Raw genomic sequence first — 24,878 nt, forward strand, 5'->3', positions numbered from 1 at the left:
ACTAATGGAAATGATTCTATGCTTTTGGGAGTTGATAGACTCTACCATTTCATTTTAGATGGGTTTACTTTGCAGAGATATGATATATTTCACATACTCAGTTGGAAAGTTAGCATCATCTTGGGGAATAAAAGAATTACCTGCAATTAAATGTGGTTTCTTTTAAAATTGGCCTCTAAGGGTATGTTAATTATGTCGATGTTCTATTCATAACAATAGAGGACTATTGAACCAAGGAGAGCTTTCTAGCAAGGACTCCCTGCTGCAGAAACCATGCAGCTTCCTGTTTATCTTTAAAGAGCAAAAGTGAAACTTAATCTGCTATAAATTGGCAAATGTGTTCTGAATGGTTGAAAGTTAGATACAGCTACATTTAAATCACAGAAATGTAAGTACTCCCTAGGGCATCCTTACTGACGGTGTTAGTCAAAAACTAAACATTTATTGAGTACTCACTGTGTGCTACACATTACCCAAGACACAGTGGGTAAATGCAATAATGAAGAAGTTTGGGCTTCCCTATTCCAGGGCTCATGGTCCTGCAAAAGTGAATCTTTCAACAGGTAAATGGGGATAAGGTGTATTAGATGTGAAGTGTATACTTTGTGTGTATAGTCTGATAAAAAAGGTAAGATTGTTAAGTTTCATGAGGTTCCAAATCATGACTATTGTCAACACATAAGCAATGTTTAAGGAGCTGATATCAGTGGTGGGGTAAAAGAAGTCTGCATACATGGTTTTCTATGCCTGAGTCATTTTCTCCCATCTTAACTCTCTCCAATTCTTTCTTTTTATAACTCTTACCCAAACTTCACCTAATTCCAACTGATCCTCAGAGCTCACCTGAGCCACCAATTTCTCTATGAAGTCTCCTCTGAGGTCTGGGCCTGGGTTGGGCTAATTTATATGCCTACAGTCTATGCTTGCCTTATCCGGGGACTTACGACATTACATTCATTACATTGCAATTGGCTAGTTGCTGCTTATCCACAACACCTACAGCAATGCCAACCACATAATAAGTGCTCAATAAATATTTGTTGATCAATGAATGCATGAATGTTCTGATTCTTCTGTTCCCAATTACATATAGCAAAACGATTGATACCTTCTAGTTCAATGAAATGGTTCAGTAATTGTTTCCACCAGTTCTGCTTCTGCCCTTTTATTTTTTACTGAGAGTCTTAAAGCCTTATATCGAGAGTCAAGGGACCAGGGATCTGTTCTCAGACCTGCTCCTAATAGGTTGCATGATCATAAGCAGGTTGCCTCATCTGGATCTGTGTTGTCTCATATCTAGACAAAGGTTTTAGGATTAGACTTATGGTCTTTAACTAGAAGTACACATCAGAAATCAGTTTGGAACTTAAAAATATTTGTAGCTATTGATGCTAATGTCCTGACTCTAGAGATTTGGACTCAGCAGAGAATGGGTTACATGATGGCTCAGGCTTCTCTCATTTCCCACTGTACCACCTTGCTTCAAGGCCCATTACCATACACCCTGACTACGCTGCTGGCCAACACTCTGGTATTTTGGCCTCACAGCCTTCAACCTCTCTTCTTTTCAGACTATCCATGTTCCTCTGAACAGTTTCCTCAAAACCTAGCTTTTGTCTGACTCAGCAGCTGTAAATGGCTTCCCATAGCCCATAGAAATCTTTCAACAGGATCTTACCCCACTTTCCCCATTTACCTCCTCTTCTCCACTAAGGACTTTTCATACCAACAAGATGGTTTTCCCTCTTCCATAAACAGTTGCTGTCCTTACATCTGTGCCATGACCCCACTGTTAGCCCCTTTCACTTATTTCTGCCTATATTCCACCCCCATGAAGTTTTTCCAGAATACTCCAGTCCACATTGTTCTCTCTTTCTTAGAAATACAGAAAACATATTGTCATGCCACTTGCATCAGTAAATGATATTCTGAAATGAATCAGTAGTTTAATTTAATCTGTTATTTACCCTCAATTCTTAATCTTTTAAAGTTTGGAATTATATCTTCCTTAAACTTATAGTACCTGATGCATGAAACTCAGTAAATGTTTTTAAACTGAACAACTGCAGAGGTTTCTGACCCTCTAGATATGAGATAGTGTTACTCATGTACTCATTCATTCATCCTTTCATTCATTCAGTCTCCAGGGGATAGTAGTAAATAAGAGATAGTCTCTGTCTTAAAGGAGCTTCCAGATTAGTTGGAAATATATATATGTAGTGGGGGTGTTTAGGGTGGTTAGAAAAACCACTCTGGCTAGGTGGCATTTGAGCAGAGACTCTAATAGAAGAAAGACCATGTGGGTATCTGGAAGAAAAGCATTCCGGGCTTCTGGAACAGTAGGTGCAAAGTTCCTGAGGTAAGGATATGTCTGATATGTTCAAGTAGCCGGCAAGGGACTGACATGGCTGGAATGGAATGAATGTGGCAGGGGGCAAGGAGTGGAAAGAGAGAATGCCAAAGAGGTAACAGAGCCAGATCATGTTGGGCTATTGAATAGCAAGGCTTTTACATTTTATTTTGAGATGGAAAACTTTAGGAAGGTTTTTGGCAGGGTAGTGATATGATCTACTCTATGCTTAAGAGCATCACTTTGGCTCTGGTATAAAAAACTGATTTACAGGCTGGAGGTAGGAGATCAGTGAAGGAGGCTGCTGCATTAATCTGGGTATGACGTTAAAGAGATCAGACTAGAATGGTAGCATTATAGATGCGGGAATAATGTCAAAGGTTGACAGTATTTGCTGATGAATTAGATGAAGGGTATGAGAAGAAGAGGGAACACCAAGAGCTTAAGGCCTAAGCCACTGGAAGAATTGGGGAAGACTGTGGGGAGAGCATGTTTGGTATATGGAGGGAGATCAAGGATCATGATCTGGCCATGTGAAATCCAAGATGCCTATTGGTCATCCAAATGAAGAGATTGAGTGGGTAGTTAGATCTAAGAGTCTGGAGTTCAGTGGAGAGGTTAGGGTCTTTTTACTGGAGAGAGTGGGAAGATGGGAGGAAAGTTTGGAGCTTGAGAGTGTAGGAAGATAAAGTTTATTTTATTTATTTATTTATTTTATTTTATTTATTTATTTGACAGAGAGAGACACACAGTGAGAGTGGGAACACAGCAGGGGGAGTGGGAAAGGGAGAAGCAGGCTTCCCGTGGAGCAGGGAGCCCAATGCAGTGCTCGATCCCAGGACCCTGGGATCATGGCCTGAGCTGAAGGCAGACGCTTAACGACTGAGCCATCCAGGTGCCCCGATAAAGTTTATTTTAAGCCAAGTCTGTTCTTGCCTCAAGGCCTTTGTATTTGCTGCTCCTCCCACCTCCACTCTCTTCCCAGACTGCCCCTTGGCTGTTCCTCCTCATCTCAGTCCTCAGAAAGACTACTCTGACCATGGCACCTAAGTGCCCTCCACTTTCAGCCAGGTCTTCTTTGTATGTTTTTTAATGCACTTACCAACATCTGGAATTATCGTGTTTATCTTTTAATCTTTAAGATCTGTGTCCCTTCACAAGAAAGTAAGGTTGATGAGAGCATATCCAGTGCTACTCCTGGAAAGTAGGCACTCCAGTATTGGATGAATATATGAATGAACGGATGAGGGAAAGGTCATATTTTGCATTTGAAACACAATTGGTACCCAAAAGAAAATGAGCAGTGAATGGACAGGGATGCAGAAATGTCCCGGAGAAACTGACCTATCCCTTAAAAGAAATGCCTCTTAAGTGAGTTATTTTGCTGACTTCCTTTCCATTTGGGGTATAATCAATTGCAATCCCTTTTTTCCTTTCATTTCAAGTACTGTGAGGGAGTTGATTTCAAAGATTTAACACATTCTCATGATCAATCTGATAAATCAAACCCTAGTTTGGATCTACAATTGAATTATATATTGCTTTTACCCTTGCTAAAGTTCCATGACCTTGCAAAGAGTAAAACTTTTTCAGCAAAAATGTCAGTCTGGTTTCAAAATACATTTTCCAGGATAGTACAACCTTGCTACATGGTTCCATTTTCAGTTCAACATCGTTTTATCACGTGGAATTGATGCCAACAGATTGTTTCAGTGGAAAAGTCTTCTGCATTCAAAAATAAATTGAGTTTATTTTGGAAACTAAGTCTGTATTAGACAAGCAGAACTTTCTTTCCTTCATCTCTCTTCCTGAACTTGAATTATTTAAACTTAAGGTCACTGAGAAGGAATGCAACATGACTTTGGTATATTTTTGCATAAAATGAAGTTTGTTTTTGGATGCCTTGGGCAGCCAGGAAGGGTACTGTAAATAGGATTAGCTCTCTCACAGCTCTGAGTCAAGATGCATAGATGCCTCTGGCTTTGGAAGTTTATTTTTATGTAGGTAAGGTGCATGTAGTAGTAAACTGTGGAATAACCCTTGCCACTTGCTGAAATCTTCAACAGAGAATTTCAAAAGAAAGGTTAACAGAGATCCGAAGAAAAGTCAATATTCAAAGAGTAGTACCTAACTTATGGCCAGGTTGCATTCTGAAAGTCACCTTATGAATTTTCTGTTTAAACCAGTGGTTTTCAAGTTGGGTGATTTTGTCCCCCCAGGGAATATTTGGCAATGTCTGGAGACATTTGTGTTTGTCTACAGCTAGGGGGCAGGGGACACTACACTTAATCTCGTGGGTAGAGACTGGGGTACTGCTAAACATCCTACAATGTATAAGACATCCCCCCCCAAAAGACTTATCTGGCCCCAAATGTCAATAGTTGCTGGGGTTGAGAAACCCTAGTGTGACACTGGATTGCTTTTTCCCATAGGAGCAATGTTATACATGGTGATAATGTTCCTACTGTGGAGGGCTATTTTGACAAAGATGGCTATCTGTCTACCATAACCTATCCTTATCATCCATGCTATGTTGCCGTAACTGCATAAACTACATTTCTTAGCATCTCTTGCAGCTAGGTATAGCCAGATGGCTACTTCTTACTAGGGAAATGAAAGCAGAAGTGATAGATGTCATTCCTGGGCCAAGGCTTTTAAGAAACAGCTGTTCCTACCCCAGTCTCTCTTTCCCCTTCCACTGGCTGGGTATAAATCTCAATGAGTCCCTGTAGCAGGGTTTCCCACACTTTAGCTACATCAGAATCAGTTGGAGGACTTGTTCAACCTCAGATTGCTGAGCTTCACCCCCAGAGTGTCTAATTGAGTGGGTCTGTGGTGGGGCGCAAGAATTTGCTTTTTACATAAGTTCCCAGATGGAGGTGATACCGCTGGTCCAGGGACCACACTTTTAGAACCCTTGGCTTGGGGACATGCTGCCACAATATGGAAAGAGCCTGGTGATATCTGAATCACCCATCTAGAGGAGAAGCATCTTTTCCCTTGCTTCCATGTTAATATGAGTCAGAGAGGATTTTACCGTTGTTGTTCAACCACTGAATTTTGGGAGTTTCTGTACTTATCCTAAAGCTCTCTACATCCTAAAGCTCTCTACCTCCACCTCCCCCACCTCTCTCTCCCTTACATGTCCCTGTAGAATCACAAAATACTTTTTTAAAATAATTTTTTATTGTTATGTTAATCACCATACATTACATCATTAGTTTTTGATGTAGTGTTCCATGATTCATTGTTTGTGCATAACACCCAGTGCTCCACGCAGAATGTGCCCTCTTTAATACCCATCACCAGGCTAACCCATCCCCCCCATCCCCTCCCCTCTAGAAGCCTCTGTTTTTCAGAGTCCATCGTCTCTAATGGTTCGTCTCCCCCTCCGACTTACTCCCCTTCATTCTTCCCCTCCTGCTATCTTCTTCTTCTTTTTCTTTCTTAATCTATATTGCATTATTTGTTTCAGAAGTACAGATCCGTGATTCATCAGTCTTGTACAATTCACAGTGCTCACCATAGCACACACCCTCCCCAATGTCTATCACCCAGCCACCCCATCCCTCCCAGCCCCCACCACTCCAGCAACCCTCAGTTTGTTTCCTGAGATTAAGAATTCCTCATATCAGTGAGGTCATATGATACATGTCTTTCTCTGCTTAACTTATTTCACTCAGCATAACACCCTCCAGTTCCATCCATGTCGTTGCAAATGGGAAGATCTCATTCCTTTTGATGGCTGCATAATATTCCATTGTGTATATATACCACATCTTCTTTATCCATTCATCTGTCGATGGACATCTTGGCTCTTTCCACAGTTTGGCTATTGTGGACATTGCTGCTATAAACATTGGGGTGCACGTACCCCTTCGGATCCCTATATTTGTATCTTTGGGGTAAATACCCAGTAGTGCAATTGCTGGATCGTATGGTAGCTCTATTTTCAACTGTTTGAGGAACCTCCATACTGTTTTCCAGAGTGGTTGCACCAGCTTGCATTCCCAAAAACAGTGTAGGAGGGTTCCCCTTTCTCCGCATCCCCGCCAACATCTGTCATTTCCTGACTTGTTAATTTTAGCCATTCTGATGGGTGTGAGGTGGTATCTCATTGAGGTACAAAATACTTTTTTAACAGGAAAGCAAATAGGGGCTGGGAGGGATGGAGTGGCCAAAGTTACATAGTAAATGCTATGGCTGGTTATTCAATCTGTTTCATTCCCCCTATTGAATATTTAACTCATAACAAATATTAAAAAAAATCATGGTTATCTTAAGTTTGAATTTTAAGGAAAAATGCAAAGAAGAAAATTTTCTTCCCTTCTCCTGGGCAGAAGAACAATTAGAGGCAACATTTTGAAATACATATTTTGCCTTTTGCTTCCCTTCCTCTACTCATTCTGCACCATCTCTAGCTCTCTCTCCTGTCTTCCTTCTCTCTTTCTCCTTTTCTCAGGATCAGTCTATCCTAGTCTAACATGACCTATTTTAGACTCTCCAGTCAAAACTCCCATTTCCTTGTGCAGCCAAAATTAGCTTCCCGCCAGGAAAAAAAACAATCGAAAACAATCAGAAGGAAGAAGTCTATTGAGAAAGGATAGGACACAATCCTCCTAAACGGCATACATTTAAAAATACTTGTTAACATGCATGCTCTCATGTTTACTTGTAGAATTTAAAAAACAACTCCAGGAAAGTCTGGTGACACTCTTCAGGCACTAAGGGAAGTGCGTGGTGAGTGGGACGGAGGATCCTGTAAAAGGAGGGTGAGGTTGTCATTCATAGACAGGGCACCTGTCCTTATGTCCACTTCTTTCCTCATGTGGAACCATGGGTTTCTAAAATAGTTCCTGGTGCTTTTGGAAGAAAGAGCCTTCCAGGCAAAATCAGGGGGAGACTGGGCAGTGGGGCTGAGACCCAGCCCTATTCATAGAGGTTTGGTCTGTCTGTGAAGGACCTGGTTGCCTGAATAGCATTTGCACCTCCCCAGTATATCAGAACTAATGCTGAAAATTCCTAAATTACCTAATTGCGGTATGGAAATTTAGCACAGGCAATTTTAAAAGTAACTGCTTCTTGCTCATTTGCACGTATAAATTACTTGAGTCAATCTTACTGACTTCTTTTAAACTCTATCCACAGCACCTGGGGGCAGAATTAGAAGGATTGGTGCCTGGCATAGACTTACTTTTTTTGAACTCTGTTCATGTGTGTTGATAGTTTTCTAAGGTTATGTCTACATAATGCCAAAACAAGCAAGTAGTTAGTAAGCAAATTCAGGCAGAAAATAGGGAAAAATAATGTAGTCTATTTGTTTGCCTCAGTGGACAGTTTAATTTAGTTAAAATTGTCAAGCAGATATTTGTGATATCTCTGACATTCTGGACATCTTGAAAAACTGAAATGTACACAGAAAGTTCCTCTGTTCCTGGATCCTAGGACCTTATCTTTGAAACAGGGAGCGGTGGGGCGTCTGGGTGGCTCAGTCAGTGAAGTGTCTGCCTTCAGCTCAGGTCATGATCTCAGGGTCCTAGGATCGAAGCCCGCATGGGACTCCCTGCTCAGTGGTGAGCCTGCTTTACCCTCTGTCTCTGCCTGCTGCTCCTCCTGCTTGTGCCCTCTCTCTCTCTCTGTGTCAAATAAATAAATAAAATCTTAAAAAAAAAAAAAGAAATAGGGAGACGTGACAAGCATTCTGGATTGTCTCCTTTCATTACTCAGTGTCTTTGAGAAGCTGGCATGCTGTTGTTGGCTTCCCTGTCTCACTAGATAGGATGATTGGGTTTTCTACAAGATCTTGCCACTTTCTCACACTCAATAAATGTCTAAGTTGATTGTGACATTTTGCATGGGTCAATTTGTCCCAGAGGGGGCTCCAGTATATTTTGCTCACAAAAACTGGTACTTTGAGTTGTAACATTTTGATTTATGTATTTAGTGCGATACTGCTAGAATGAAGAGTAGAATGTCAATGATTGTTCTTAAATGAAGGGAAGGTGGGCATTGGGTCTTGTTTTCCATGCGCATGTCACTAACGCTTCCGCACTGGCCTCAGAGAGTGTCCTTGGCAGTGATCTGATAGTCAAACCTTTTTTGGAATGAAAACCCCAGTCTCTGATAGGAGGTTTTCTGGACAGCAGTTGTGAGTTTATATGAATCATGTCTCTGTGAAGCCCTAATGGCTGTCTCATCTGTGGTGGTTAAAGGAAGTGACAGAAATTCCTATCCTTTGAGTGTTTCTTAGGTGGCAGTCCAGTGCCAGGCATTTTATATATATTTTCTAGTGGTTTTCAACACTGACCATCTAAGGTAAGTATGATTATCCCCATTTTACAGTCAAGGGAGCTGAGATTTGGGGAGGGTTAATCATATAGCTCCATGTGGCTGAGCCAGCTTGAAAGCCTGAGCTCATTGCACTGCACCAAAGCAGTTTATATTTAGAAAATATTGTGGTGTGCCAAATAGCAGAATCTAATTTGTTGCTTAAAAATGCAAGAGCTAATAATTTTTATTGTAAATTTATTTTGGAGCAAAGTGAAGAATGATAATGTTTTGACCTAATAATAGGAGAAAACAACCCTATGGGACTGACCACAGGTCTAAGCTAGTTCTCAAATGTTCTGAATTTATCATAACCACATACACTTTTCTCAGCATTTGACACTGTGAGGACTTAATGGGATCAGCAATTCATATGGACCTACTATGCCCGTCTACTTTTGTCACAGCAATGGTGCTCATGGTTATTCATTATTTAAGGTAACTTTTTCTGTGACTGCTTGATACATTTCCGGCATAAGCTGATTAACTCTGTCCCATTTGAAGACCTCAGAAGATCTACTCCAGTTGTCCACTTTGCTCACTAATGCCTACCCCAGGCCACAGTGAGAGATGAGGGCTCAGTGGAAATTCATCTCCTCTAATGAAGAAAATGTTCTGAGCCTGTGCTGTATTAGCTAGTTAGTGGCCTTGTGGTGGTAAAGAAGAAATAGTGGCCTAATTAATTGCACAAGATGTGCCCAGGGCAGAAACGATATATAGTATGGGTGGGTGAGGGAACACTGGAGTCTGGGTGAGGGGGCTGCAAAGGGGTAGGCCTGGCAAGGAATGCTTGAAAATATGATGGCATCATCCAGGCTGTCTCTCTCTGGAATTATGAACAAGGGAAGAGGAAAGGTAAGAAGGAGCCTGTTGCCTAAAGGGCTCAGACTCTCAAATAACCCTTGTGTGTACATTTAAAGAGATCTTTTCTCAAGCTGAAGTTAGAGGTAGCCTGATCTTGATTCAATTCATCTGACTGATATAAAAGTGCCAGGGTTTTTAATGAGATCTTAGGTTTTTGACTGAAAAACAAACACATCCCTCCAACACAAATTAAGCAGAGATTTGAAAAATATTCTCAGATCCAAATGGTACTTTCATGAAGCATTAACAATGTTTACTGTTATCAACACTCAGAGAAGGGTTTTTTAGCCAGGAGTAGGTGAAATATATTTTCTTTCATTGAAAACATGAAAGGTTTTATTTGTTGATCTCTTTCCTTAAAGTTATCGTTGCTTAGCTCCCATCTGTGGAACCAGGAAAGTTTGGTCTGAGAGGTGCCTATGGGACCGATTCTGGGATTAGAAGTTCCCAGGGCTCACAGAACAGGAATGGATAGCCCTTAAGTGGTCATTTTAGTGAAATGTGCAATTCTAGTTGGGTAGAAAATGTTGTAGGTTGTTCATTCATTTGCTTATTCATCCACCAATTACTTGTGGAAGGATACTCAGTTTCACTGAATGTGCTGAGTGCTGAGTTACAGAGTAAACCGAACAGGTCTGTATATGGGCTTACAAAGCTCCCAGTCTAGAAGGGAATGAGGCAGGCAAGCCAAAATTCATAGTCTAATGTGATGGGTACTAGGAGAGGAGAAGTATTGGGTGCTATTGGAAACAGATGAGGGGGACCAACCTAGACCTGAGTTACCAAGGCTTCCTACAGGATGTGATGTCTAAGCTGAGATATAACAAGGAATTAGTTGAATAAAAGAATTGAAGGTAGGGGGTGTGTGGCCAGAGTTTTGAGCAGAGGAAGAGCCTGAGTGAATAGGGGGAAAGACTTTAGCAAGCTTAAGGAACTGGAAGGAATTCAATAACTGGGTAAACTTTGTTATGCTGATCAGATGGCAAATGGAAGAACAAGAAGCAAGACTGGCATCTAGGAGGGTCTAAGGCAAAACAGAAGAGGTAGGAGGAATAGATTGAAGAAAGAGATTCAGAACAGAAAACTGTTAATTGTGATGTCCTGGGACATGCTTCTCAAACCTTCATGTGCACATGAATTACCCGGAGATCTTATTAAAAGACAGGTTTGGGTTCAAGATCAAGAAAGCATGGAAGTGTCCCTTTACACAATGACTGGTAATTGTGGGGCAGTCCTGGTAGCTTACTGGAGTTCCATTAGCTTGGGCAGTAATAGACACAAATTCCTAAGCATTGCTGACACAATGACTTTCCCTCTTCATTTTCATGAATTCCTCTAGTTTTCTTCCTGGCTGCAGTTGATAAGGCCACTTTTGAGTCAGTCTCAAATTAGCTCTGACCATGGCATGACTGGTGGCTCACCAAGAAGACACAGAGAAAGGTGGTCTCCTATACCTCGACAGTGGTTCTTAAGTTGTCCTTCCGAGGAATATGTTCTGTGAGCTGCAGAACATAGTGTTCCCCAACACTTAAATAAGAGTGGCAGTCTTTTCACCACTCAGGGGGAAATAAATGAATGCTAATGGAAAATTTTTCTTAATTTAAGTTTTTTCCATGACTTTCTCTTAATCCTTCAATGCTGGCCGCTATTTGAAGGCTAAGAATGAGTGCTGGTGGACAGCCGAATGAGCAACAACAACATTAGCAGCAAAGCCTAGAGACACTGGTGCTGTTGTCTTCATGGCAACATGAGTTCATGGATGAAGTTTTATATTATATCTGTACACTGTGGCCACATTTGCCCAGTTAAAACTCTTCCGAGTTTATGCAATAGTACACATCAGGGTTTTCGCGTCTCTTCCAAACACAGCAGAAATGGACAAATTGGAGAAGCATGTTCTCTGACATATCGTCAGCCTCCTTCAACTTGCCCAAGCACTTCCAGGACTCCCTCCCGTTCAGATCAGCACAGCAGCGCTGCACAGAGGCTCTGTAGCCCAGCAGGACACAGTCTCTGAGTCACAGCGGTCTCAGGAAGGCTGCCAGGGCTCAGTTGGGCTTGGCATTTCCCCTCCTTCCAGCAACTCCCGGCTCTTTTTAGTTTTAAATTAAATAAAAATTGCAGCACATGGATTTGAATTAAAACAAGAGGCTGATCTTTGTAATATGCACCACATCAATAGGAAAGCTAATTTGTGCGAAGCACATCTCCTCCTTTAATTTAAACCACAGAATTCTGCCTCTTTGGTTTCAAGGGAACTGAGAGCTGGGCTGGGGCAACTCACTCCTGGCATTAACTAGGGCTGTGCTCGAGGGCAACAGGAACAGTTTCAGGGGAGCTCAGTGTTCCTCTTAAGCCCTTTGTGCTGGGTGTCACACGATACACCAAGGCAGTTCTGAACTCCTGGCCTTGAATTTAAAGAAGGCCTTAAAAATGTCTCAGGGTAAACTTCCCCTAATTGACTCTAAACAGCAACCTAGCTACCAAAAAGAGAATTTGCATTATTGAAAGCTTTGCAAGGCAGAGAGACAACTACGGACCTTGAGACCATTCCTCATTTTCAGGTTCCAAGGCTTTGTGTGTGTAGATGACTAGTCTATACAAAATAAATCGGGTAAGGTCTGTGCTAGGTGAGAAACCCAATCTGGGTTCTGAGAGTTACTTCACTCGGTTTAATTGGCTCTAGTGGCAAAAGGTGGAGGCCGGGGAAGCGGGTGGCAGCAGGGGTGGTGGGGTCATCCATGAACAATGTGGGCTTTCCTCAAAAACATCATCTACTCAGCTCCAAGCCCTTATTTCAAGGCTCGCTGCAGGTCCCACTCACTGGCGGGTAATGAGTGATAAACAGCTGGATTGCTTTGTAGACTTTCACCTTGAGGTGAAATTTATATATCTTGGGCACCCTCTTTAGGAAAAATAATACAAAGAATACCTTTTGCCAACTTTACACAACATCAGAACACACTTGTAGGGCCCTCTAGTGATCTTGGAAGGGGCCCGTGTGAATGAAAAGACTGAGGCTTAAGCCTTGTTAGCTTTACAAGCGAATCCACTTCTATTTGGCAGGCATTGCTAACTGTTCTGCCCACTGCCAAAAGGGTATGCATAAGGTGAGGGTAAAGATGATGGAAAAGGATTTATTAAATGGTAGATGTAGTTGACTAAGACAGAAAGTTCTATTTCTTATCTGACTGGACTTTGAGCCACCTGAGGTGCACTGTCTTAGTGAACCAAGTTTAGGCCACACAAAGCCAAGGTCTCTATAGGCTGCAAACCTCTTAAGGGCAAGACCAATACCTACCCAAAGAGTGTGTCAATGAATGTCCACTGAAAGAAGAGCTGGAGGACTGTGAATGACTAAGTGTGTACGTAAGTTCATATTCCCATTTTATTTTAAAATTTTTAATTTAAATTCCATTTAGTTAACATATAGTGTATTAATTAGTCTTAGGGGTAGAATTTAGTGATTCATCAGTTGCATATAACACCCAGTGCTCATTACATCAAGTGCCCTCCTTAATGGCCATCCCCCAATTACTCCCCCTACCCACAACCCTCAGTTTATTATAGTTAAGAGTCTCTTATGGTTTGCCTCCCTCTTTTTATACCATTTTATTTTTCCTTCACTCCCCTTATGTTCATCCACTTTGTTTCTTAAATTCCACATATGAGTGAAATCATGTCATATGTCTTTCTCTGACTGACTTATTTCACTTAGCATAATACCCTCTAGCTTCATCCACATCGTTGCAAATGACAAGATTTCATTCTTTCCGATAGCTGAGTAATATTCCAGTGTGTGTGTGTGTGTGTGTGTGTGTGTGTATCTATATATCTCTATATATCTATATCAAATCTTCTTTATCCATTCATCTGGGCTTTTCCCATAGTTTGGCTATTGTGCTCATTGCTGCTATAAACATTGGGATTGCAGTTGCCCCATTGAATCACTATTTTTGTGTCCTTTGGATAAATATCTAGTTGTGTAATTGCTGGGTCATAGGGTAGTTCTATTTTTAACTTTTTGAGGAACCTCCATACTGTTTTCCAGAGTGGATGCACCAGCTTGCATTCCCACCAGCAGTGTAGGAGGGTTCCCCTTTCTCTGCATCCTTGCCAACATCTGCTGTTTCCTGAGTTGTTAATTTTAGCCATTCTGACTGGTGTGAGGTGGCATCTTATTGTGGTTTTCATTTGTATTTCGCTGATGCTAAGTGATGTTGAGTATTTTTTCATGTGTCTGTTGGCCATTTGCATGTCTTCTTTGGAGAAATGTCTGTTTATTGTCTTCTGCCCATTTCTTAACTGGATTATTTGTTTTTTGGGTGTGGACTTTGATAAGTTCTTTATAGATTTTGGATACTAGCCCTTTATCTGATATTTCATTTGTGAATGTCTTCTCCCATTCCTTAGGTTGCATTTTAGTTTTGTTGACTGTTTCCTTTGCTGTGCAGAAGATTTTTATCTTGATAAAGTCCCAATAGTTCATTTTTTGCTTTTGTTTCCCTTGCCTCTGGAGAGGTGTCTAGCAATAAGTTGCCATGGCTTAGGTCAAAAAGGTTGCTGCCTGTGTTCTCCTCTAGGATTTTGATGGTGTCCTGTCTTACATTTAGGTTTTTCAATCCATTTTGGGTTTATCTTTGTATATGGTGTAAGAGAATGGTCAGTTTCATTCTTCTGCATGTGGCTGTCCAATTTTCCCAAAACCATTTGTTGAGGAGACTGTCTTTTTTCCATTGGATATTCTTTCCTGCTTTGTCAAAGATTAGTTGGCCATAGAGTTGTGGGTCCATTTCTGGGGTTTTTATTCTGTTCCACTGATCTATGCATCTGTTTTAGTGCCAGTACCATATTGCGTGGATGTAATTTAGCTTGAAGTCTGGAACTGTGATGCCTCCAGCTTTGGTTTTCTTTTTCAACATTGCTTTGGCTATTTGGGGTCTTTTCTGGTTCTGTACAAATTTTGGAATTGTTTGTTCCAGCTCTGTGAAAAATGCTGGTGGTGTTTTGATAGGGATTGCATTGAGTGTGTAGATTGCTTTGGGTAACATAGACATTTTAACAATAATTGTTCTTCCAATCTGTGAGCATGTAATGTTTTTCCATTTCTTTCTGTCTTCCTCAACTTTTTTCATAAGTGTTCTATAGTTTTCAGAGTACAGATCTTGTGACTCTTTGGTTAGGTTTATTCCTAGGTATCTTATGGTTTTTGGTGCAATTGCAGATAGGATTGATTCCTTGATTTCTTTTTCTGCTGCTTCATTGTTAGTGTATATAAATGCAACAGACTCCTGTGCATTGATTTTATATCTTGTGACTTCGCTGAATTCCTGTATCAGTTTTAGCAATTGTTTGGTGGAGTTTTTTGGGTTTTCTACATAGAATATCATGTCATTTGCAAAGAGTGAAAGTTTGACTTGTTCTTTTCTGATTTGGATGCCTTTTAATTCTTTTTGTTGTTTGATTGCTGAGGCTAGGACTTCTAGTACTATGTTGAACAACAGTGGTGGGAATGGACATTCCTGTTGTGTTCCTGACCTTGGGGGAAAAATCTCAGTTTTTCCCCATTGAGTATAATATTAGCTGTGGGTCTTTCATAGATGGCTCTTATGATGTTGAGGTATGTTTCCTCTATCCCTACATTGTGGACAGTTTTTATCAAGAAAAGATACTGTATTTTGTCAAATGCCTTTTCTGCATCCATTGAGAGGATCATATAGTTCTTATCCTTTCTTTTATTAATGTGGTGTATCATGTTCATTGATTTGTGGATGTTGAACCACCCCTGCAGCCCAGGAATAAATCCCACTTGGTTATAGTGAATAATCCTTTTAATGTACTGTTGGATCCTATTAGCTACATACTCCCATTTTAGATAAAGAGTCATTGTTCACCATCTCCAAAGGACTCTGAAAAATGTTTTGAGCTATGTAAAGAAAGGCTCCATATAAATGTATTGTTGAAGCATGGACAACTAGAGTCTTCCAGAGGGCTACTAAAAGTCATAATTCTAGGCATAGTTAAAAGCACTAGGCTATATTCTAAAGCAAATATTAAAAAAAAATTTAAATGGGCTCCATGCCCAGCTTGAACTGTGGGGCTTGAACTCACAACCCTGAGATCAAGACCTGAGCTAAAATCAAAAGTCAGATGCTTAACTTACTGAGCCACCCAAGATCCCCAAAGGCAAATATTCTTTAAAGGGACTGTCTTTCTCTTCTGGTTTCCACAGAAAATGCTAGACAATATGTTATGTGATCTGCTTCTTTACCTTCTCTCTGGCTTATGTTACCTTCAGTTGACCTTTTAAATTCTTTATTTCCTGGCAAATGCATTTAAAACTTTAGATCCTGAGTAAATAGAATATGACAGAATTCATGCAGAACATCAAAGCTGAGTCTAGAGCATTATTTTTTGAAGGAAAATACTGCACTGCACATGGTGAACTCACCTGATGCCTCCTATACTCTGATGGGGGTCAGTAGGTGCAGTGTAGAACTTGAACTGATGTGGGAGGGGTGTCATCCACATGTTTGATTTATTGTGAAACGGATGAGGATCAGGTTTGTGTGAGAGACATATTATACATGTTGGGGTTGGCCTGTGTTAGGAAGGGCATAGTTTTGATTTAACTTTTATTCTCATGACCTTAAAGGTAAATCTGAAGTAGTGCCATGCAGGTTAGAAGGCTCTAAATTCAAAGTCAAGAGGCTAGGGTCCAAGTCTCATTTTCTCTCTAACTGGTTGTAAGATTGTGAGCAAGATACCCAATATCTCCATGTCTCCCTCATTCTGGCTCTCTCTTCAATCTGTAGAAAAAGACTAATAATGCCTATTCTACCTTGCTCTGGATCTGAGTCTCAAAACATTGTTCATAAAAGGTCTTAGGAAGGGGGGTGCCTGGGTAGCTCAGATGGTTAAGCGTCTGCCTTCAGCTCAGGTCATGATCCCAGGGTCCTGGGATCGAGTCCCACATCGGGCTCCCTGCTAGGCGGGGAGCTTGCTTCTCTCTCTGCCTCTGCCTCTCTCTCTCTTTCTCTGACTCTCATGAATAAATAAATAAAACATTTTAAAAAAAGGTCTTAGAAAGGTTAGAGTGACTTTTGAGTTGAGCATCTATGATTCCATTATATAACAACATAACATTGCAATTTCCTCATTTTAAAGCTAAGAAGATAGCTTTTTAGTGGAAAATCCAATGTTTTTTCCACCATGCCAGGGAATATCATCAATATTATTAATTTGTAATTAAGATGGCATTAAAAATAGAAGTAACCCAATCTCTTTTTTGTTCAGATTCACTTCAATGTGAAAAGCATACAAAACAAAAATCTAGGCAAATCTATAGAAAGAAGCTCACTTTGGCCCAAGATGACTGCAACCCTTGAGGTCAAGCTGGTGAACTGCTAACAATGAGTGACTGATATCTGGCAGATGACATGGACGCTCAATATGGAAGACAATGGGTGTCACTCTCTGGATTATAATCATATATAGTAGTAGATGTCCTGAAAATTTGGCATGATGGTCTTTTATGATGATGGGAACTAACCGACGAGCATTCTCCTGAATTAAACTAAAGATATCAACTCCCTTAATGTGATGAGGCTTTAGAACAAAGCCAGATAGTAAAGATTTTAGGTTTTGTGGGCCATGTGATTTCTGTAGAAACAACTCAACTCTGCCTTTGTAATGCAACAGACAAGACAATATGTAAACAAAGGGGTATAGCTGTGTTTCAACTTTATTTACAAATAAAGTTGGGCTAGATTTGGTTCAAAGGCCATAGTTTGCTGACTCTCTGCTTTAGAATATCATAAAGATATCATCAAATTCTGGGCCTCCTCACATCCCTTGGCCATACATACTGTATTGCTGGCCTCAGTTTTTTTAGCACAGTTCTAATTCCTACAGCTAAGCAAACATAGAAGGTGCCAGACCCTGGAGAAACCATCAAGTCAGGTGGCCATTTGGGTAGACACTTCATATCCCAACATGGCTATTCAAAACCTCACACCTTTCTCAAAGTGATTTTTGTAAAATAAAGCATTGTTTAAAATTTAATACTTAAGTTTTAAAAATAAGCCAGAGTATTTATTCTCCAGAGTAAAACTACTGATGTTTTGATGGGAAGGAAGGAAAAGTGCTTTCCAGCTCCTAGAAATGAGTTACTAAAGGGTAACCCAGCACTGACTTCCTACTTATAAGTGATCAAACTTGCCTTTTGTTTTCCCATAATAGAAATCAACTTATTTCCACAGTTCATTGCTGTTCTAAGTCAAAGATCACCTACCAGTTCAACTTATCCTCTTTATGACTCTCTCATTCTAGCGTATCTGGAAATGGAGGGAAGCACTGTCAGAAGCCTACAAAAGGGCAATTTTAAACTCTGGATCTCCATTTTTTCATACTTGGTTAAATAGCTCATTCTCAACTTGGAAACTACCAACCCTTTACTGTGCAGAACAGGCTAGAATGCAACAGAAAGTGAAACAAGTCTTTTACTCCTAGTACTACTTCTGAAAATATGGATTTTGAGACACTTGGGTGGGTTCAAAGTGGAGTCTCCTCTCGCCTTTGGGAATTCCTGAACCACTTCAGGGTTCAGGAATGCTTTTGTCCTTGCCCAAGTTATATAACCTCTTTGAGGTCCTGAGCCTCAGTTTCTCCATCTAAAAAATGGTTTAATACCTGCTTCATAAAACTGATCTATAGTGAGTGGAAAATAGTAGATATTTAATAAGTGATAGTTTCCTCAGTTTTTTCATATCCCCCTGCATGCCCCAAATTGTATTTGCTTGCTCTATTCTGAGAGTGTTTGTTTGTTTATTGTAATTTCACGTATATTCCCATGAAGTGCCCTGAGTGTAAGTAAGTGTATTCATACACAGAAGGCATGTAAGGAAAAAGGTCCCTGAATAAGGCAAGACTGATGGTAGGAAAATTGATTGGACAGAAAGAAATCACAATTCCCAGAGTAGTTCAGGGTCAGAAAATTCATTTGGTTTATTTTCTTTTGGACAAAGGAGCTTTCAGGTATGGTTTAAACAAGTAGAACACAAGCTTCTTGAGAGCAGAGAACTTGTCAGTTACACCTACCAGTGTTTAGAACGGCTCTTGGCACTAGGTGAGTATGCAATTAATACCTGTTTTCTCAACTAATAACTGAGCATACTTAGATATGATTCACTTTTGTATTAACTACGGGAAGTTCCTGGAGTTTTGCATAGGAAAGGAAAGGGATTCTAGGGAGAAGTCTTAACGTTGGATAAAGATGGCACCACTTATACACTATTTATCTTCAAGTACACAATATGTGAAATGACTGTACAAATTCCCTGATATGAAAATTGATCTGGAATAGGTCAAGGGAAAGTCGAATACCTCTTCTATGCCAGTTTCTGGCAGATACTGTATTTTCCAACAAAATTCCCTTTAGTTTCATTTTCTTCTTGGAAAGAAATCCTACTGTTTCTCAGAACTTAGAGTATCAGTGTGGTACTAGGTATGATGGGGTAAAGAGCAGTAAATGCAATGTGTTAAGAGGACCAGGAGATCTCTACATTTCCTGAGGCTGCTTTCCATGTGCTGTAAAAGTGTGAGACAACAGGAGTACTAGCCCATAACATAGTTCACATACCTGAGAACATCATCATGTGCTGAAAATTCCAGGGGATCTTCTGTTTCCGGCCCAGATTCAAGAGGAAGGAGAGGGGATATATGTTGCAGGCTCTGGCAATAAAAATTGCGAGCTACAGAGAAGCACAGGGAAACATTGAGGAAAACATTGCTGCAATGAGGCTGCGAATCCTTGAGCTTTAACTATTATGCTCTTAAGCTTCTCTATTTTATGGCCCAGAAAACAGGGATAAATATGTCAATACCTGTATGTCCAACTTGCTTCCAAAATTCATCCTTAAATGTCAATTCCTTTCCAGAAATAGCAGAGAACTCTGCTTTTCTTTGAATATCTACCTGGTTTAGAATTGTTAACCCTGTACCATTTCAATCACTGTAAATTTTCTCAGCACATTTATGTTGCTGATGACTGACTCTTTGCTCAAGTCTGCTGCAAAATGTGAGGCAGAGACCGTTCAGAGGCTGGGGCATGATCTTCTCAAGCAGCGCGTTAGAAAGGATAGATGTACTTCTGCTCATGATTGCCATCTCACCTTCCATCAGTTTATACTCCCTGTATCTGGCATGCTTCACTTACTTTTTTTCTCTTAGTGGATTTAATTTTGACAGGAATTGCCTGTCTAAATGTATAATACAACTCCTTTAGGAAGCATTTTGCTAAAGTTCAGACTTTACAGGTTAAAATCTACAAAAATACTGGTGGTAGTCATCTCTTCCCTTTCATCACCCAGAACTCCTTCCCTGAGAGTCTGTAGACTCTAGTTTGTCCTCAAATGGGATGGAGTTATGTGGGAAGAGGGAGCTTCCATCTAAGATGTAGGTTTTGGATGAGATTGGAATGTTCAGTTGAATGTTTAGTGAAAAGAGGACAGAAGGCAAATGCAGATGCTTATTGGAACAGGGCTTACAGAAGACGGTCAACTCCTGGCTGTCAGGATCATGTGCCTGTGATCTGATGGGGCATCTGCCCATTTTCCAAAGGACAACAGTTGCTAACTGTACTTGGAGACAATCATAGCAGCTCAGTATCCTATCAAAGAGACATCCATTCCTACTGGGGAATGCTTACATCCCAGGCCTAGAGCTACAAAAGTCCTCTGCATTAAAAGGGAGGTCTAGGGGTGGCTGGGTGGCTCAGTTGGTTAAGCATCTGCCTTTGGCCCAGGTCATGATTCCAGGGTCCTGGGACTGAGTCCCGTGAGCGGGGAGCCTGCTTCTCCCTCTCCCTCTGCCTGCCGCTCCCCCTGCTTGTACTCTCTCTAATAAAAAATAAAAAATCTTTAAAAAAATAAATAAATAAAAGGGGGTCTATATTTTATCTGTTTTTTTACTTATAAGAAAGGGTAATCTTATTAAAATAAACTCACGTGTACACTTACATAAGACATTGGAATCACATCTATAATGCTAATTTTATCTGATCTTTACTCTGTGTATCCTATTTTCAAAGTCCTCACTGGAAAAGAGATTTTACCATCTTGTGATGAAAATATTTCTAAAGCTTAATAATCCTGACTATATTCAGATACACTCTAATGCAGATTAAGTATATTTCTCTGTAAAGAATGGATTGATATATTTTTACATAAATGATTCATAATTTAAGAACATACTTTGACTATTCAGGAAATAAATATATTTTGAATATTCATTTTTTGAGTATTCTATTCTCCTTCAGTTTCCCCCCTGTATTTCTCTCAGTATTTTCCAAATTTCTTATCTTGGAAACAGAAGCATTTAATAAAGTTCCCAATTTCTTAGGATCTTTTCCCTCCTACTAGAAATTACATATCTGCCATGAATTTGAGCCTTGCAATAAACTTGAGGAAATTACTTTAACCATTTAACAGAATAATCAGTAAAAGTAAGTAGTTTGCTCTTTTCCCTCATCACTCCATGTTCTGTATTTCAAAGGATACAAAGGCTCCGAGTATAAAAAGAGCATTAAAGATATGATTCTGGAACGTGAATAGCGCCAGGCCCATGTAACAGAAGATGACATTCTCAGCCAAGAAGTTCATAAATTCAAACAACTGAAAACAAAACAGAAACCAAAAACCATTAATTATGACTCAGGTTTGAATCCACTTAATATCTTGTAACTGTTTTGGTAAGTGAATGGTCCTCTTGTATCTGGGAAGGCCATCCATTGGCCTTGTATTCCACTTCTGGAGGGTTAAAAGGCCCCTGACTACTCTGTCAGGCCCTCTAACTCTACCCTGGCTCTCCACCCAGTGACAGATGTGGCAGCCATGTCAACATCCCATCTTCCTTTTCAATGGCAAGGCTGCTAGAGATACACCTGGTTCTATTAGCCAGCATGATCCTCCACAGAACAATTCCTACTAGGATGATAGAATATTCCTTGTCATAGAAATTTACATGATTGCTTAAGGTATACCATAGGAAAGGAAGCAAAGACTGTTTAGCTTCTTCTGACATTACTCAGTGGATGCCCTTGAGTTCCTAGGCCCTGAAAACTTTTCAAAAGAAGTTTTAGCTAAATTATCTTCCTTAGGCAGGAAGGAGGGACAAACTTGGAAAATTTGGAAGCTTGGAATAAGAAGGAATGTCAATTATATTTCAACATTAGAATGATCAGTATATTTCAAACCCCAGACAATGAGACTCATTAAATTGACTGATGTAGGTATATCCATTAAATGTCTACAATTTCTAGCTGGTAAAAAGAAAATGATTAATCCCAGGGATCAGTTTATGCAATGAGAACACAATAGATACATCAAATTCAGTCAGAGGAATGGAGTAATGACATGCTATGCAGAGGGATGCTCCCAAGAGTTATTCTTAGATCATTAACTAAACAATTTAAGTTGAGCTTGAAAAACGTTCTCTAACTTCCAGATTAGAAGTAAAAGGGAAATGTGTCCAGGGGCCACAACAAACACACATTTGGAAGAGACTTTAGTTTATGTTCCAGAATTTTCATTTGTAAGTTTCTGAAACCTCATTCTCAGCCCTACATAAATCACCATGTTAGGTAAACGTCTCTGGAGGCATTTCTCTTGACTTTTTAAGGACTCATTATTTTTTCATGTAATGTATTTACAGCCCCACAAATAATGCCCAATACCTGCTTACCAACAGTTGACAGAAAGAAAAGCAAAGTCTTGTCAGAAACATTATTTAAAGCCAGTAATAGAAATAAAGGATTAAAAAAGACATAGCTCTTGTCGTACAAGATGGTCTTTCTGCAGTGGCAGTGATCATTAATTATACTGAGGACTTGTTTCACATTCTAGACCAGCTCATCTTATCAAACACTGTCACCCAAATAACCACAAAAACTTGAAAACATGTGAGAAAATATAGGGGATGGGGAACATTTTGCTCCCTCCTCATATCTTTACTTTTTCAAAAAGTGGGGTTTGGCTACTGTCTTAATCTGCTCAGCCTGCCATAACAAAATACTATAGACTGCCTGGTTAAAACAACAGAGATTTATTTCTCATAGTTCTGGAAGTTGAGAAGTCCAAGATCAAAGGGTCATGTCAGTCATTTAGGTTCTGGTGAGAATCCTCTTCCTGATTTGCAAACAGCAGTCGGCTTGCTGTATCCTCACATGGCAGAGATCTCTCTCTCCTGTCTCCTCTAATAAGGGCACTAATCCCATCATGAAGTTCCACCTTCATTACCTAATCAGCTCCCCAAAGCCCCACCTCTATATACCACCACATTGAAGGTTAGGACTTCAACGTAGGAATTTGGTCGGGGGAGGGATACAAACATTCAGCTATGACACAGCTATGACACAGCTATGACACAGACTCAAATCAATGCATTTCTCTAGCCAGAATGTTTGGTTCAGAAATGGGTGTGGTGCATTCAGAGCCAAAGAAATACAATGGGACCTGGCAAGAAATGCTGGGACAAAGACCCCCCACCTTTTCACAGTGTGAGAAAGTAGGATGCCTGCTAGGGAGCTGCTGCTAGCCATCTTGCGATCACATGGGAAACAGTGGTCTGAACGAGAAGCCATGTCCTGACGACACTGCTCAACCTGTATTCAGCCTTTCCCGAAGCAAAATCTACCCTTGGACTATTGAATTAAAAAGACCAAGAAATCCCTTTTTTTGTTGGAGATGAGGTTTCTATCACTTGGAATGACATATATTCCTTCACAGTCCTGTACCAGTTTAACAAAACAAAACAAAACTAAACACCTCTCTGACTCAATATGGGTTATAAAAAAAAGGGTGGGTGATCAACTTTTGACTTTGTTCAGATAGCAGCAAAGTCAGTTACCCCTGCCCATCCCCACCCCTACTTCCACCCCCCAATTTCAACCTATTCCTCACATTAAAGGGAAAAAAAGTTTATTCTTCTTCTATTGGTTGTTCAGATGTGATGGGAATTCTCCCTTTTTTATTGTTATGTTAATCACCATACATTACATCATTAGTTTTTGATGTAGTGTTCCATGATTCATTGTTTGCTTATAACACCCAGTGCTCCATTCAATACGTGCCCTCTTTAATACCCATCACCAGGCTAACCCATCCCCCCACCTGCCTCCCCTTTAGAATCCTCAGTTTTTTTTTCAGGGTCCATAGTCTCTCATGGTTCATCTCCCCCTCTGATATCCCCCCCTTCATTCTTCCCCTCCTGCTATCTTCTTTTTTTTTTTTTTAGCATATAATGTATTATTTGCTTCAGTGGTACAGATCTGTGTGATTCAACAGTCTTGCACAATTCACAGCGCTCACCATAGCACATACCCTCCCCAATGTCTATCACCCAGCCACCCCATCCTTCCCACCCCCCACCACTCCAGCAACCCTCAGTTTGTTTCCTGAGATTAAGGATTCCTCATATCAGTGAGGTCATATGATACATGTCCTTCTCTGATTGACTTATTTCACTCAGCATAACACCCTCCAGTTCCATCCACGTCGTTGCAAATGGCAAGATCTCATTCCTTTTGATGGCTGCATAATATTCCATTGTGTATATATACCACCTCTTCTTTATCCATTCATCTGTCGATGGACATCTTGGCTCTTTCCACAGTTTGGCTATTGTGGACATTGCTGCTTTAAACATCGGGGTGCATGTACCCCTTCAGATCCCTACATTTGTATCTTTGGGGTAAATACCCAGTAGTGCAATTGCAGGATCGTATGGTAGCTCTATTTTCAACTTTTTGAAGAAACTCCATACTGTTTTCCAGAGTGGCTGCACCAGCTTGCATTCCCACCAACAGTGTAGGAGGATTCCCCTTTTTCTGCATCCCCACCAACATCTGTCATTTCCTGACTCCATTTCCCTGATGCTGAGCGATGTTGAGCACTTTTTCATGTGTCTATTGGCCATATGGATGTCTTCTTTGGAAAAATGTCTGTTCATGTCTTCTGCCCATTTCTTGACTGGATCATTTGTTCTTTGGGTGTTGAGTTTAAGAAGTTCTATATAGATTTTGGATACTAGCCCTTTATCTGATATGTCATTTGCAAATATTTTCTCCCATTCTGTCGGTTGTCTTTTGGTTTTGTTGGCTGTTTCTTTTGCTGTGCAAAAGCTTTTTACCTTGATGAGGTCCCAATAGTTCATATTTGCCCTTGCTTCCCTTGCCTTTGGCAATGTTTCTAGGAAGAATTTGCTGTGGCTGAGGTCAAAGAGGTTACTGCCTGTGTTCTCCTTTAGGATGTTGATGGACTCCTGTCTCATGTTTAGGTCT

The 24,878-nt window shown here is 40.4% G+C and overlaps 1 protein-coding gene across 6 annotated transcripts in view; it reads right to left on the minus strand.

Moving 5' to 3' along the window:
* Window positions 1-24,878, minus strand: part of SLC9A9 (solute carrier family 9 member A9) — a 707,437-nt gene that overhangs the window by 226,806 nt on the left and 455,753 nt on the right. For 5 of the 6 annotated variants that reach the window (XR_003518124.1, XM_027584626.2, XM_027584627.2 and 2 more), the window contains 2 exons: window positions 21,100-21,213; window positions 19,182-19,293 (listed from right to left, as the gene is read on the minus strand). Coding sequence is in view for 5 of the 6 variants with exons in the window: in XM_027584626.2 (XP_027440427.1) it covers window positions 19,182-19,293; window positions 21,100-21,213 (226 nt within the window). In the remaining variant the exon portion in view is untranslated. The remainder of the gene's footprint in view (window positions 1-19,181; window positions 19,294-21,099; window positions 21,214-24,878) is intronic. The other variant, XM_027584624.2, reaches the window with a different exon arrangement.

Source organism: Zalophus californianus, chromosome 1, assembly GCF_009762305.2.
Source record: "Zalophus californianus isolate mZalCal1 chromosome 1, mZalCal1.pri.v2, whole genome shotgun sequence".
In the NCBI taxonomy this organism is placed as follows: Eukaryota; Metazoa; Chordata; class Mammalia; order Carnivora; family Otariidae; genus Zalophus; species Zalophus californianus.